General features: G+C 41.4%; 1 protein-coding gene across 1 annotated transcript; it reads left to right on the top strand.

Moving 5' to 3' along the window:
* Positions 1-729: 729 nt before the first annotated feature.
* Positions 730-11071, top strand: AKAP4 (A-kinase anchoring protein 4). The gene is made up of 6 exons (XM_045538948.1): positions 730-879; positions 3099-3194; positions 4221-4271; positions 4812-4913; positions 7386-9518; positions 10746-11071. Exons 1-6 carry the CDS (start codon positions 877-879, stop codon positions 10899-10901), a joined length of 2541 nt encoding a protein of 846 aa, XP_045394904.1. The 5' UTR covers positions 730-876; the 3' UTR covers positions 10902-11071.
* Positions 11072-17415: the final 6344 nt, after the last annotated feature.

Here is a 17415-nt window from a genome sequence, read left to right as displayed (position 1 = left end):
CCTCACCCCCTAATGTCCCTCAATACATTTCTTTTCCCTGCCTTTTGTTTCTGTGGAGTTGAGCTTTGTTCATCTGAAGTCTCTTCCCCCTACTTCAGTGGCCTGAATAAAATTTGTCTTGCCACCTTTAACAAATGTCTGGCTCTGTTTCTCTTTGACACCATGAACTAACAGAATCAAATTGTATAGCAGGGTTAAGAGGTACAATCTCAGGGACAACATGGAAAAGAAGAAATTGGAGGCACAACCAGGAATATGAAACTCTATCATGTAAGGGGTCATCTCAACTGATTTTTAATTCTGATGCATTTATTCACATGCTTAAGGTTAAAGTGGAGACATGTAGTGAAAAGATAAGGAGAAACAAGATGAGACTTGGGCACAGTGAGAGCCATTTGGTTGGGGGATGTTTCCAAACTGGGGCTAAACTGAAGGCATCTCAAAGTGTAATGGATAATCCTCTAAAACATACTGTAGCCAACAACGCAGCATTGGCCAGATGGAAAAGATTAAGTGAGGCTTAAGTCTTTTCCTGGCTTGAGGAGTCTGTAAAAGGCTGACCCTGTCCCAAATGGATCAGCCTTTCTCTGGGCTACTTATGTCTCAAGCGGAAGGTAAGAGGTTGCTGGATCACTTACAGCACCTAGAATCCTGAGAATAGAGTCCCCAAATTATGCTCTCATTGTTCTCTATAGAAACAGCAATGTCATGAAGTAGAAGTTCTGGTACCAGCTGGTGGTCAAGGCTTTAGGAGAGTATGGAGGGTTAAGGAAAGAAGCAACATCTTGAGGCAAACTGAAAGATCATCACAGCATCCAAATTGACAAGAAAAAAATCATTCAAAGGTCCTGAATAATAGCCTGCTCTGATACTACAATGGTAGGGACATCTTCTCACTTCTTTTTGATTAGCTAGGGGGCATCTTAATGGTGAGGTGAAACCACAGAAGCTGCTAAGGCAGCCTCCAACTTTCTACTTTCATAATTTTATTTGAGATGCCCAGAAAAGGCTTTGATCAACATTTCTCTGTTTCTACATAAGTTCAAAGATTTCTTGCCATATAACTCTGATTCTCCAGTGGGAACATGATTAGATTGTTCTGGAGGTCTAGCAAGAAAAGGAAAGAGAAGGGAGATTTTGAGGGGTTGTGAGCTGTAGAAAATGTGAGAGAAATATGTGTACCCTCCTAGAAATAACCAAGAAAGTTTGTCCTATAGCACACAGCCTGATGTGCTTTTGACAGGAAAAGGTTACTGAGTTTGCAAGTGTGCCACAACTTTTGCTGAGGTTGCTACAGTTTCAGGCATTGTGATGCAACACACTGTTGTCATACCCCAGGGTCAGAGCCAGCATGGAAAAGCCTGGCCCCTCAGTCTGTTCCAACAGCTGACGGGGGTGGCAGCCAGCTGCAGGTGCCCAAGAACTTGGCACTGCCCAGTTCCATTTAAAGGGGCACATCTCCCTTCTGGGTGGCACATTTCCAGCCAAAAGTCTAGAACTTCATTATCAAGGTAATGATTTCATAAATTTTATTTATTATAGTTCTTTAGGACTTGGACTGAAGCCATATCTGAGGGATCTCTATGCCTCCCCTTCTTTTTTTCTAGGCCAGTGTTCTCTAGCTCTTGGAAAAGAAAGAAACTCCCTCTTCTAAGGATGTGGGGGGCCTTTTCCTATAACCTTTTCAAGATTTCATAAAGATTCTTGAAGGGAGAGCCCAAAAAGATCTTAGAGGGTGGCAGGGATGATAAAGGGTAGGAATATAGTATTGTCATGTGAAAGGATAGCCATTAGAAGATAGATGTTATAAAAAATGTTCGGGGGTAGAAAAAGAGAGAAAAGGAGGAAGGAAGAAGAGGAAGGAGGGATAGAGAGAGGGAAGAGAGGGAGAGAGGGAAGAGAGGGAGGGAGGGAAGGAGGGAGAGGGAGGAGGGAGGGATAGAGGGAGGGAGGGAGAGGGAGAAGGGAAGGGAAGGAAAGGAGGGAGGAAGAAAGAGGGAGGAGGGAGGGAGGAAGGGAGAGAAGAGAATGAGACTGTTTTGGGGAGTTAGAGGAAAAAGGAGGTCTAAATTTTGAAGGAAGCTGGGAGAAAAGATACATATAGGGAAAAGGGAATTCAACAGCCCTCTAATACTTTTTAAAATTTAACAAGAAGATTTCTGTTGTTAAATTTCAAAAAGAAATCAAGTTCAAGCTCCAGATACCAAAACAAGACTACCGAGCTCTTAACTGTGTCTTTTGAGCTTAAATCTGAGGTCCTATGTAGCAAAAATCAGTCACTGGCTTCTGCCACTTCCTTTTTTCTTGGGGTGGAAGGAAGTTGGCAGAGATTATTTTTTCTTTGTATAATGAAATTTAACTTGATCCTATGGGATCAAGGTCTGGTCTTCCCTCAGATTTTTGTCTCTTGGTGTTATATCTACAGCTATCAGACTGGGTTTTCTCAGCATTCAGAACTTTGTTCTATATGTTGTAATCGTATATCTTATTTTAATAAAAGTGTTATTTATTTACTCTGCTAGTATTGACCTTCATCTTTTCCAATGGTCCTGAGTAATGTGTTACAGGTATTTACCTAATTTTACTTTCTTTTATGTAATGAGAAAGACTCTGGTTGAACTGGGGTTAGTTAGAGTTAAGTTAGAGGGGGTGAGGTGAGCTGGATCCTTTGAAGGTACCCAAGAGTGGGTAAAGAAATGAGAAGATCGGAGAGATTTAGTGGAGTTGAGTAGAAGTAAATCACTACATTTAATCCCCACAATCTCTAGATTTCCTTTTAAATTTGCTTCCCAGTCTACCATTTTTCCTGAGTGATGTTCTCCCAAGTTAACATGATACTCTCATGATTCAAATACTTGGTGTGGGGAGTCTAAATTAAAGGAGATTGTTGATTTTTCTAAAAGGTAAGGATCCTGAGCACCAAGTTCAAACATTTCAGCGTATCCTTCCCCACTGCTGGCTCCACCAATTCCTAGCCTAAGCCTATAGGAAACACAGAAATGGGTTTCAGAACACCCTTCAGAGATTCCTATCCAAACTGACTCCATTTCTAAAAGACATACATGAGCACTTCATATTTATTTTCTTTCTCTTTCCAGATGTCTGATGATATTGATTGGTTACACAGCCGCAGGGGCGTGTGCAAGGTAGATGTCTACAGCCCAAGAGAACAACAAGATCAGGAACAGAAAGTGGTAAGATACAAAACTCCTACCAAGGAGTAGGAAAAATTGACATATGAGTATAGATATCCTGGAGCCCAAGATAAATTAATGTAGGGTGAGACTGTGACTTCACCAAGCAACCAAGTTCAATCAGGTCTGTTAGGGGCTGCACACTTATACATCATCACACAGGGCTAAATCAAGGGAGGAGCAGGGTGAGGAGGGAGGCCAGGGAGGAGCCTGAGGGGAGGGAGGAGTAACCAGCCCCTATTATTTAAAATCTCTTAAGTCATAATAATGTTGCCTAGCACCAGTAAGTTAATCTAGGACCCCTCAAGAGGACAAAATATCCCATAGTCTGTTTCCCAAACTTCAAGTGATTTCCATAGTATTTCATGTTTTTATCATGTTCAAGTACCAGCCATACTATTATTTACTTAATGTGTATTTTTGCAATGTTTTTAAAATTGACTTACATTTTAAAAATTACCATCACACTAAGCAATATTATCTATAATATCACAGGTTTGATGCTCTAGTATGTATTTTCCCTAATGCACAATATAAAATGCAACTATTAAACACTGAAATGTTTATCCATGTACCACCCAAAATCTTCTATATCATTGGTAGTAAAAATACTACATTTAGAGGAACACTAGTGTAGTAGAAAGTGCTCTAAACTAGAAGCCAAGAAAATCGAGTTCTAATATGAGCCCTACCTTTCAGTTTGTGTCAGTTGGGTAAGCCACTTCTCAGTTTTTTTCAATTAATAAATGTGGATATTGTACTTTGGGCCTCTCTCTGACAGCTTGGTATTCTCATTTAAGAAACATAGTAATGCTAAGATTCCATCTGCCTAATAATAATCACAGTATTAATGTTTATTGAGTACTTACTGTGTGCCAGGAACTCTGCTAAAAGCTTTAAATACAGTATCTCAGTTAATCTTCACAAGAATCCTATGAGGTAAGTGCTATTATCATCTCCCAGAAAGAAAAAATTATGCCCTTTTCTCTGGAGTTTTTCTAAATTCACCCTCCTAATTTGATGGAGATATGCTTTGTCAATGTGTCCACCCTGAATGCAGAAGATAAAGATTGCAAGGTGGGTATTCTCTGCTCAGAGTGGGAATGAGTGCAAAACTGCTGAGAAGGGTCACCAGTGAAGTATGAGGAAAAGGGAAAGTTTATGGCAGAGGGTGGAAAGGTGAAGGGGTCTCAGTTGGAAAGCCATCATTCTCATGAGCCCAGGATCCCTGGTTCTGAATTTACCATCACTCTTGATACCAAGTCCCATTTTAGAAGCCACTTAAATTGCTGGTAGGGCTGAAAGAATTAAAGCATTGAAGATGGTACGTCAGAAAAGTTTAAAAACAAAACCTGTCCAAAAGGGTGAAGGTTAATGGAATATAGTTCTTGAGACTGATGGCTTTGTGAGTGTCCTCAGAGGGGGAAGTAATTTGTGGAGGGAACTTTGTCTCATTCTTCAAAGATTAGCTAGCATTATAAGCCTACCTCCTTTGAAGAAAGAAAAACGGTAATAGGAGACATGACATTTCATGACTTGCAGTGTTAGCCTAGGGGACAGCTTGGAGAAGTCTCAAAAAGCAACTGTTCTTAAGAATCTCACCCTTTCATTCCTTAGGATGCCAGTGGTTCAAGCTCAGAAGGCAACTTAAACCTGGGAAGTCTGGAAGAAAAAGAGATTATCATGATCGAGGACACCGAGAACCAAGACCAGTCTAAGGTACAGTTAGCCTCTGAGATCCCACCGCTTCTAATTCTCAGAGCCCAATTCTCAATCATTTCAGAGATGGTAAGAAAACTATTGTCAAACAGGCCCATCAGTTTGAATACTATGACATTCTGGAGAACACAGGCCTCAGTTCAGGGTCACAGTAAGTTCAACACCCAGGTACTTAATAATGGCACTAATCACAGAGGCTCAGAACACTCTCTCCTAATTTCCAGGTGCCTATCCAAACAGAATTATGCTATTCTAAGCCTAACAAAGATGGGGGCTTATAAGCAAGATCTTTTACACTGTTCTTTGCTGGCTTGTAATGGACTGTGTGCCCCACATTGCCACTACCCAACAAGGAAGATAGAAGGATATGGAGTAGAGAGAATCCATAACAACTAAGCATTTGAGTGCCTAGTCCCCATCTTGTTGTATATGAGATTACTCAGGGTGTTGGGTAGCTTGCCGTTAGACTTGCTCACCACTGTCACATACAGAATCCTTTTGCTTTTATGTAACTATCCCAAATTATACCTGTTAGGCTCCTTGTTTGGGGAGGGCACTGGAGCATACAACAAGTCACCCTCATATTCCTACAAGCCTGGAGTGCCTGAAATTGGGCCAGGATATTTGGCTTTAGTGCAAATGAGTCAAATATTCCTTGTTCTGTGTCTCTAGGCTCATATATTATAACCAAAACATCATTTCTGGTCCTAGTCACCTTTAGAGTGAGGGAAGTGACCCCCAAGGAAGGAAAAATGAGTTATATAACATTCTCCGAAGAATTTGGGGGTTTAGTTAGGGGTAGTAACCAACTCAATTTTGGAGTCTTAAGAAAGGGATAAATTATACCTGGTGTTAATTTTTAAAAGAGAAGCCTGTATTTTCTACACACAATCCAGATCCCTTTGACTGTAACTTAAGCCCATTTGCAAAAAGTTGACCTTATCATGACCTCACATTTCCAGGAATTCAGGGAAAAGAGAGGAGATGAAGCAACAGAAGGGGCAAGGAGGGCAACAGTATTTAGTGATGAGTGGAAGATGTATACATAGTACATACATACATATCCGGCCACAGGCATACATAGTCACAAGCATAGATACAAATATAAAAGTTTATACAAAGTGACACACACATAAATGTATACATTTATATATATTAACAAAAAATAATTTATACAAGCAATGATACACACATTCCTGGCTACATTTGACATTGACAAACACAAGCATGGATGTAACAAACTTAAATTGACCTATTCATAAACAAGGATTTACACACATATACAAAAACATACAAAGTCAGATGCAGTGACATGCCCACATTTGACATACATAAGCACCCATATTACACAATGCATAAACATATACTCACATTAACATGCACAAGCTTTGATCAAAACACAGTGACCATACAGACTCAGGTATTGGCATATACACTTATACATGTCTATGCAAGTATGGTCATACACAATCATGCTGACATACACACGTACAAACTTACACAAAGTGACTCTTACTTGCTAACACATTTGTTTGTATCCATTGATACACATGTTGACACAAATGCAATGATATACCCACTCATGTATTCACGCACATACTCAAATGCCAGGGTATGTGCAACACTGACACACACATTGTCAAACATTAATATAACATATAAATATAGCACAAACTGATACCCAATTTATTGACAGACACAGTCATTATACAATCACCTATTTATACATTCATATTTTAACATACACATACATTGACATATTAAAATGTTATCTATTATGATTTAATTAATGAATGTGTATGTTAATATGTGAATTTATGCTTTAAAATACATAAATTCATTTATACCTGCATGATGCATACCAGTTGAGTTTATATCATAAACATACAGGTAGATTATTCACATTGACACTTGCTCATTTACATATTCAGAGACACACTGACATACACACTCATATTTAGACATTCACACACATGTACAAATATACACTCTAACATGCACATGTTGACCTATACAGTAGGCATATACAATGGATAATGATGTCAACACATTACTACACATGCTTACACACATACACACACTGGCACATTTTCACACACTTATCAGAATGGCACATTCTCTCATCTGTTGAGATGTTCACATACATGAATTGCTATATTGCCATGCATGCACACACACAACAAACACATTGCCACATTTTTGACACATTGAGATACAACACACTTACATGAAATTGACAAACATATTGCTAACACTTGCATATAGTTAAGTATACAAATGTATATACTCTGGGCTTTTGTTGCTGCCACTTCTGTTTGAATGTGTGTTAATGGATAGAACTGGATGTTATGTTCCCATGCAAATTCTAAAAGGTCAAATCTACGCAATTGAGAAGATACATCTTCTAAATAATATAAGGGAAAGAAGTAGCCTACCCAAACTCTTATGGATAGGTGTTCTTCATTTTTTTAGATGGAGGGATCTGTGTGCCTTTTCAAACAAGCTCCCTCTGATCCCTTAAGTGTCCTCAACTGGCTTCTCAGTGATCTCCAGAAGTATGCCTTGGGTTTCCAACATGCACTGAGCCCCTCATCCTCTAGCTGTAAACATGAAGTAGGAGACACAGAAGGTGGCTATCACAAAAAACCCTCTGGGAACTGCTACAGTGTCTACGCTGACCAACTGAACATGGATTATTTCACCAATGGACACCAAAACCTATGTATAGAAATGACAGCAGCTAAAAACACCAACAATAGCCAAAGTCCTTCAACTCCTGTAGCCAAATCTCCTAGCACTCAGAGAGCAGTTATTTTCCCTGATGGAGAATGTTCTATGGATGACCTTTCCTTCTGTGTCAACCGACTATCTTCTCTGGTAATCCAGATGGCCCATAAGGAAGTCAGGGAAAAATTGGAAGGTGGAAACAAATGCCTTCATCATTCAATCTATCCATACACTGAGGACAAAGGGAAAAGCAGCCCCCACAGTGCTTTGAGCAAGATTGCTTCTGAAATGGCCCATGAGGCTGTGGAATTGACTTCTAAAGAAATGGATAATACTGCAGAAGAATGCAGGGAAGGTGGCCGGAAAACCTTTCTGTATAGTGAATTATCCAGCAAGAACAAGAGTGGAGAAAAGCAGATGTGTCCCAGAGATAGCAAAGATTTTGTAGATTCTCTCAGCAAGGGGCTCACGGTTTATGAGAACCAGGTGGCATCTGACATAATGTTCTCCGTCATGAAGACCTTGAAAGCGCACAGCTCTGGGAGGCCAATTCCAGCCTGTGTGGTCCTGAAGAGGGTGTTGCTAAAGCACACCAAGGATATCGTGTCCGATTTGATTGATTCCTGCATGAAGAACCTACATAACATTACTGGGGTCCTAATGACTGACTCAGACTTTGTCTCAGCTGTCAAGAGGAATCTGTTCAACTATGGGAAACAAAATGCTGCAGACATCATGGAGGCCATGCTGAAGAGGCTGGCTGGTGCCCTAATTGGCGAAAAGAGAGAGACTAAGTCTCAGTGTCTGTCATATGCCTCTTTGAAAGCTGGATCCCATGATCCCACATGCAGGAGCCAGAGTTCTGAATTCTCAGCCACAAAATCTGAGATGAAAGGGAAGGACAAAGTCAAAGTGAAGCCAGACCCATGCTTCAAGTCATTGACCAGTGCCGAGAAAGTCAGTGAACACATCGTCAAGGAGATCCTGACCATGTGGAACCAAAAGCAAGGAAACCAAGGCAAGATGACTACCAAACTATGCACCAGTAAAGATGAGAAAACGGAAAAGCTCAGCCCTTCCACAGATTCACTAGCAAAGGACCTGATTGTCTCTGCCCTTATGCTAATCCAGTACCATCTGACCCAGCAAGCCAAGTGCAAAGACCCAATTGAAGAAGACTGTCCTTCCACGAAGAACTGTATGGATCAGAGTACCCAATATGAGAAGTGTGAAAGCAACCAAAGTGCCAAAACACTGTCAATGAACCATCTAGAATCTTGTGGAGCTCCTGGACCATCTACCTCTCTAAAGGAGAACCATCATCTGGACTCCCAGAAGTTGGATATGTCAAACATGGTTCTATCGCTGATTCAGAAGCTGCTTAACGAGAGCACCGTCAGCTGTGATGATCCATGCGAAAGTGAGAACAGGCGTTCTGAGCCCAGGACAGGCAGAGCAGGTTGCATGTCCAAGAGGCCTGACAGAAGGGAAGAACAATGCCAGGACAATCAAGAACTTGACTTTATCAGTAGGATGAAGCAAGTGAACCAGCAATTTATAGACCAACTGGTAGAATCTGTGATGAAGCTATGCCTTATCATGGCCAAGTATAGCAAAAATGGGGCAGCTCTTGCTGAATTGGAAGAACAAGCAGCCTTGGCAAGCAACCTCAATTTCCATGGCCCCAGATGTAGTCACAATGGTGCAGTGTCACAGAACTATCGAGATTCTCCTGGGCCTGAAGTCATCATCAATAATCAATGCTCTACAAGTAGCTTGCAGAAGCAGCTCCAGGCGGTCCTGCAGTGGATTGCAGCCTCCCAGTTTAACGTGCCCCTGCTCTACTTCATGGGAGATAGTGATGGACAACTGGAGAAGGTAGGTAATGCATCAAGGCACAAGAAAAAAGAGAGTGGGAATGGGTGGAGGCAGGGAGGTAGCATTGTACTTAGAGCCCAAGATCAGTCCAATTTCTTTTCAAGTCTGTTCTTTACCATGTGCTTCATGAATTACTTTACCTCATGAAAAGACACAAAAGTGGTGAACCACTAGCTAAGTGGGGTTGCGGACACCTCAAGGCCTGTACATTTCCACCAAGAGGAGAGTGAGATTAGCTCATTTCATCAGTGACCCCCTTAACAAACTATTTGGTAAAACACTGGGAAGTGATTTTTAAGTCTTATGTTTTGGGTTTTAAGATTCCCCAAAGAACTCTGGAGAGAGGGAAAAGGAAAAAGGAGATCCTCCCTCCTCCTCAAGGTGATAGAAGTATCATGGACTCATTTTGTCTTAGACCTGTCAGAAACAGTTTAAAACTAGTCTTATTATTTTCCCTATGTACCTCCCCAAACCCACAGGTCCTACAAGTGCCCCAAGACTACCTGGCTTCTTAAATTTTGTGCCCTAGCTGCCTCACTTGCCTCACCCTAGTCCTGGCCCTGCTCCTCAGATCCCATGGAGGCCAGTATTCATACACATGCATGTTCTCTCTCTCTCTCTCTCTCTCCCTCTCTCTCACTCTCTCTCTCTCTCTCTCTCTCTCTCTCTCTCTCTCTCTCTCTCTCTCTCTCTCACACACACACACACACACACACACACACACACACACAGAGTGTACTGGGTTTCCTGCATTATATGGATTACAGAAAAATCAAATACTTAGCCAAATTATTTTCAGTCCAGGAGCTAAGACCAGGTAATCCTCCCTACCCCCAATCTCATACTTTTCTAGGGAGGTGGGGGAATGGCAACCCAAAGCCTTGACCTAGAAATGAGCACAGACTAACTGAAGGGTCCAGCAGATTGTCTCTGAAGCTCAAAAAAGAAAATACCTTTGGCATTTTGATCTGTGTCATTGGAGAAAGTTCAAGGAAAAAGGAAACCTGTGTCAACAGCCTCCAATCCTGGATCTGTGACACATGGTACTCTCATCCTAGAATCATGGGTGGGAAGGTGGCAGTTAGGGGACAGTGTGGGGGTGGGGGGATGAGGGGGGGTGAGAGGGTGGGGAGCTTGGAGGGTGGAAGGGTATTAGTTCACTTTGTTCAATCAGTCCTTCCTCCAAAAAGCATCAAGCAACTCATGATAGCTCTGTTCTCTCCACAGCTTCCTGAGGTTTCAGCTAAGGCAGCAGAGAAGGGATACAGTATAGGAGATCTTCTTCAAAAGGTCATCAAGTTTGCTAAGGAACAACAACTGGATGAAGCTATGGGAAACATGACTAAGAAGCAACTGCTAGACTGGCTGCTCACTAACCTGTGAGCTAAGAACTCCTTCGACTCCTCTCCATCTTACTCCCCCAGCAGCATACCACCCTAGCCAGAGCACTCCCACCAACAGGCCAGCCAGCTGCACAATACATGGTTGTATTCCCCAGTACATCGAGCAGTTGCACTGTGCAAATACAGGGCGTCCAACAAGCTGGGCAAGAACGTGAATAAAAAAAATTAAAAAATAAATGTGGCATTGTTTTCTTAATCAGACATTGCTGAGGCAAGGAAGGGAATGGGTCAATTTCCAAGACTGGTGATACAATGTTGGACTTGTGTCTAGATCTCACCCTGGGTTATTCTGAGCACCAAAAACACAGGGATATAACCCATGTCCAGATCCCTAAGTAATCTGGTTTGTCCAAATAATCTCAACCCGCAGTTTAAAGTTTTGCCACCTGTGGCCTCCTGTTTCTCTCTGAATTGTACACCTAACTTGATAATCCCCTTTCCCAAGGATACAGCTTTCTTGGTCTTTTTAAAAAGAGTATGCAGATGGGCTTGGACAAAAAACAAGTTGAAGACAATGTATTACCCACGGACATTGCCCTGCCTTGCCACACACACACACCTCAAAAGTGTTCACTGCACATGGCTAAATACTACTCAGAACTACAATGGGATCTGATCCTCCCCTATGCGTGAATAAAGCTTCCCTATAAGTAATTCCTTTCAACTGATGAGATTTCCTTGTCTTCTACCAGTCTGGAAAAAAAAATTTCTGAGAACATAAAACTCTAAGATGGGTAAATTCCTTGTGAGTCTCGATGTCCCAGTGTCCCCTTTGGGACTAGCACTAAGTTCCTAGATTTGTTCTATGCTTCCCAGAAGTCAATCGCAATGCTAGAATTCATTACAAATCAGATCAAGACAATGGTTTCAAGCCTGTGGCCTTCTGTTAGTTAGTTTGCTGTGTGCTCTTGTGGCATGCCTTGGCACCCTTGAGGTACTGTGGCTTAAGAAGAACAAGCACAGGGCGTGGCATCCTTCTGCACCCAACAGTCAAAGCTTTGCCTCTTACTAGTCCCATGGGCTTACGCAGTCCTCCAGGCAGAGCCTGTTTCTTTATCTGTAAAATGTAGCTAATAATTACCCTCACTGAGTAGAGATTAAACTGGAGGAATGGACGTGATGGTATTTTGCACAAAGTGGATCTTGTTACAAATATAGATGTGTGAAGGAAGCTGTACCTCTCAAAGCCCCTCCTAATACAGTTGCGAGTACTCTCTTGATACATTTCAGAACTGAAAACATATCCTCTGAGTAAGGGACTCAGAGAGAGAGGCACCTTTTGGGGGAGGTAAGAGGCACACAGGCAAATTTTGCCAAGTCCTCCACAATATCTGAACCAATGAGATAGAAATAAAGGCAGACTCCTTCAGAGCAGGACCTTTAAAACTCTCCAGCCCGGATAAAGCTAATCAAACCTTTTCCAGTCTCACCCCACACCATGAAAAGCTTTGGAGTTGAGCCATCACAGATCCTTCTCTTTGCCCTTGAAGTAAATCCTTAATAAACAAATCCTGAGGCCAGGGCTGCATTTCTAATGACTCAGTCCTCCCTGAGCACAGCTGGGTCCCATAGTAGTTTACTTCCTTGATTAACTTGGCTCTTACCTTGCTCCTGATTTTTATTATGAGGCAGCCTTGGGGATTCCTTGGAACGTGGAAATAGAGCAAAGGAAGTTATATGTTCTGTTAAATGAAGGGGGTTGTGGCAAGATGGTCTCTAAGGGCCCCTCCAGTTCTGACATTTGAGGAGTATAAGAACCATTTTTTTTTCCATAATTTCTCAGGGAAACTTGTATGGATGAGGTAAGTTCAGGGTGAGGAAACTTGATTTTTTCCAGAGCTAACTGACAGACTCCAGCAGAGAAAGGAATGCTTTGGGCCACAGGGACCCTGACAAGGGTCTGGAGGAGCTCAATAGCCCTTGGGGTTTATTCCTGGAGAATGAGACCCTGGCCTTTGACCTCTCTAAATGAAGAAGTGATTCCAGGCATCCTAATAGCAATGTGGCCATGCTCAATGCCAGCAGCTGGAAATGGACAAGGACTTCTGCTGAGCTGAGAGCCCAGCATATAGTAGGAAAGGGGCGACAGGAACAGAAAGGGAGGAAAACTTGATTCTCTCCTGGCAGGTGGTGCAATTGGTTTGATATCTCTTGACAGTTTCAGTATCTCAACACCAGGCCTCCATTTCAAAAGAAGAGCTGTGAGCAAAACTTGTCTGGGAGGTTACTGCAGGGCCAGGACTAGATTGAGGCGAAGTGAGAGAAGTACTTGCTTCAGGGGCCAAAACCTAGGTAATCAAAATAATTATTTTAATGCGATGTTTTAAAAATCAAAATTAGTGCAAAAAACGCATGATGAACAAACTACCAAACATTTTAATACAGAGGATCACTAACAGTGTCATGCCAAGCCATAATGGAGTGTGAGGGAAGAGGAAAAATTGGTAAGACTGATTTTACAGGAGTAACACTTTATGGGAGATAGCCAAGGCAGTATTTAGAAAATGTGTTGCCCTGAAAGCCTGTATCAGCACTAAAAAGAAACAGTGAAGTCCCTGCCTAAAGAGTTTAGGAAAGGAACAAATAACAAATCAAACAAGTTTAGCAAAGGGAAAATAAAATTTGAAGCAAGGAAAAAAACCAGAGAAAGCAAAGTTTCACTTAAGCCTTAAAAAATCAGGGGTTGAGGGTGTTGCAGTGTTTCCTCCCTTGGAAAGAGTACATCTTTCCAAACAAAAGTTCATATTAGATTTATTGTGGTTAAAAGTGGGAACCTTGAAAGATTGCCCCTGTTAAAATTCTACCTTAAAATAGTTCTAATAATAAAAGAGAAATAAATAAAAAATAGAAATATAGGAGAGAGAAATTAAAATGCCACTTTTGCAAATGGTATAATATATTTGTACACTCATGAAAATCAAATCCCTAAATACCAGAGGTAATAAATGAGTTTTGCAAAGATATAGGGGAAGATACTGGTGAACTATAAGAATTTACTGTCAACCAAAACAGTTCCAGCTGCATTCTCCCCAATGACTCAGAGACATATAAAAAGTTCAGTGGTTCCCCCACACTAAATTCTCTGTGGTGTCAGAGCATAAAATACATCTCAAAGAATCTATTGAATTTCTATATTCTAGAACCACCCAGCCAGAAAGAGTCTACTTACAACAGTGATAATAATATTAAACACTTGAGTATTTAAAAAGGCAAAAAATTACATTTACAGAGCACTTACTGAGTGCCAGACACTACTAGGTGCTTTTATTCTTTCAAAAACCTTCTTATTAGCTGCTTTTTATGGATGAGAAATGAGAAGATAAGGTTTAAATACCTTTTTCAAGGTTATACAACCAGTAAGTGAGAGGGTTGGGATTCAAATCCGGGTTTGTCTTATGTCAAATACTATGCCTTTTCCATTCTCCCACACTGTCTTCCTATTAATCCAGATCCATGCTTACTAAAGAACAAACTATAAAACATGAAAGAGAAAAACAGTAGAAAACAGAAAAATAGAAAAATAGACCATGCCCCTGACTGGTAAACCTAAATTCAATAAAACAACATTCTATTTGGGATCAAAACCTGTAGAAAGAAACAAAAAAAAACACACACTCTCTAATTCAACATATAATAGACCTTATATAATGTTAATTTAAATCTTTATGGGATAATTTCAAAGTGTCTTCCCCAAGATATTTATTCATTACAAAGAGAAAAGTAGTAACTTAACATGGAGAAATCTGTCAGTCACATCCTAAGTGATCAAGGCTAATATCACCAGTAAAACATTGATATCATGTATCTCCTGATATCATGTGATGAGAAGTGTGTATCACCTCTGTGGCATTCTTGCCAAAAATCCATAACCCCAGTCTAATTATGAGAAACCATTAAAAAACCCAAATTGAGGGATATTTTATATAATAACTGACCAGAATTGACTGCAAAGGTCATACGGGAACATTTTAGGGTGATGGAAATGTTCTATATATCTTGATAGGGAAGGTGTATCCTTAACACAGGTGTAATAATTTCTCAAGACTCCATCAGCTTGTATGCTTAAAATTAGTGAATTTTATTCTATCTAAATTATATCTCAATAAGGTTGATTTAAAAATATGTTTAAACTTAATAAATACCTATAGGGGGAAAAAATCCCCCTTCCACTGTTCATAAGTTTCTTTGCTCTCCTGCCTCTTTCCAGAAAGTCTCCAATTTAGCAAGTCTTTCTAACTTTGGGCTCTGAGCCACCCTTACCTTGCAGCCCTCCCACCTGCTCCTTCTACTTGTCTGTGGTGGCCCAGAGTAGGACCTTGGAAGCCCCTTGTTTATGAGGACTTCCCTCCCAGGTCCCAGCCACATATCCCAGATTAGAAGGTCTCCAGCTGACCTCCTTCTTGTAATGAAATTCACCTCCTCAGAAAAGCCTTCCTTAACTACCTTTTCTCCCATAATTACTTTGTATCACATCACCCTGTTTAATTTTTATTGCACTAACTGATATGCACTTTTATGCTATTTACTTGCTTATTGACTGTCCCCTCCCACTACAATGAGAATTTTAGGAACACAGAGACCTGTCTTGCTCATCACTGTACCCTCGCTGCCCAGCACAGTGCCCAACACATAATAGCCATTTAATAAATGTTATTGAATAAGTAACAATCCACCTATTTCAGTGTTTCATGGTGGGGAAAAATAACATTGAATGGGAAATCCAAAAACTTGTCATTAACCATGGCCACCTCACTTAATATAGCTGAGTGTTAGTTTCCTCGCCTCAAAAATTGTGACAGTAATCAATATCATTTATATGTACCTTTCTAGAAGTGTGATGCAGATCAAAAGAAGCAATCATGGTGAAAATGTATGAAAATATGCCTAAATGTGCCCATTAAAACCTTAATACAAAACAATAATAATAATGCTTAACATTTGTCAAGCTTTTACTGTGGGCCAGACATTCTTCCAAGTGCCACTATTGTGTCATTTAATCCTCCCAACAACCCTATGAGGTAGGTGCTACTGATATTCCATTTTGCAGATGAGGTAAGTGGGGCCCAGAAAAGCTGAGTAACTTGTCCAAGGTCACACAGCCAGGATATGGTAGAGCTGGGATTCAAAAACACAGATAGTCAAGCTCCAAAGTTTCTACTTTATACTGCTTCATAGAACACCAGGACCTTGCCCATAACGCCATATGGCAGGATAAATCCTGGCATAGTGCAGGTAACACTGACAGAACGTAGTAGGCATATCTAGGAGGCAACAGGAAGCTCTGGAGTGGAGTGCATGGTTGGCTGGAAGGAGTCCAGCCTGGCAGACAGGCATGGATTTTCAAAGGATATTGTGGGCATAGGCCATGGCCCAGAAGAAGGCTGAACCCAATAATGCCAGCCCTACGTTGGAAGTTCTTTACTTTCTCTTATCTTCCTCAAGCCTCGAGGCCTGGCTAAGAATTGAATTCAGGGCAGCGCTCGAGGTGAGTACAGCTGAGGAAAAGGAGGAAGGTAGGGAACCCGTGGGTCACTCCTTCTGGCTCACACAGTTCTATCCTCGCTTGATCACACTGTCTTCTAATGTCCTGTTTTCATGTCTGCCTTTCCGTCAGACTGTGAATAGCTTGTAATAAACAGATAGATAAGGGCCTCCCATTACTGGGCAGACAGCCAACTGAGTAACAGATAACGAAGTTGTGCTGACTTTGTGCCAGGCCCTGGGCTATGCACTTCTCACAGCTTCTCTCATCTGATCCTCAAAGCACTTCTGTTGGTAGTCCCAATTTGCAACTGAGGAAATGAAGGCAGAGAGGACCAGAAACTCACCCACATCTGGGATGAATCCCAAGCAAAAATGATTCTGGAGTCTGCACTGTTAACCACCACACTTGAATTGAGTGCCTGGTGGGTGGCCATCCATGTGGGAAAGTTCAGAGGTAAAAAAGAAGCCTGGCTTGTTTAGGAACTCGGAAGTCACATGGCACTGGAGTCCAGGGTGTATGAAGGGAAAGTGTGGGGTGACAAAGCTAGAAAAGTCAACTGGCATCAGCTTGCGAGGGGCCTTGTATATCATGTTTAAAAATGTGAACTTGCTGGTAAGGTCAAGGAGAAAGCATTTGAAGGGTTTGAGCCCTGCAGTCTCAGAGTAAGATTTGTGTTCCGGAATGCTCACTCAGTCTTCTGTGGGAAGGATGAATTGGAGAGAGTGTTATTCTTCTGAACTTTTTGCTTATTTCTTGTTTCTTTTTCTTCCTTTCATTTTTCCAAATGCCAGCCTCACTGGACTTTCCTGAAGGTCAAAAGGATTTCCCCACAGCTGGACTAACACACCTCTTGGGGGTCAGGTAAGGGAGGTGAAGTGTGTCCCTTATGACTGGCCAGAACCCCCAGATGTGGTGGAGACAATGAGTAAAGGAGAAGATGGTAGGTTTTCATTTTCCTTCCCTAAGGCTGCACTTTGTCTCCTGACCTGTATTCGTCACTCTCACTCCC

Source organism: Lemur catta, chromosome X, assembly GCF_020740605.2.
Source record: "Lemur catta isolate mLemCat1 chromosome X, mLemCat1.pri, whole genome shotgun sequence".
NCBI classification, from domain to species: Eukaryota; Metazoa; Chordata; class Mammalia; order Primates; family Lemuridae; genus Lemur; species Lemur catta.
The sequence above is the reverse complement of the archived record's forward strand: the minus strand, read 5'-3'. Positions and strand labels throughout refer to the sequence as shown.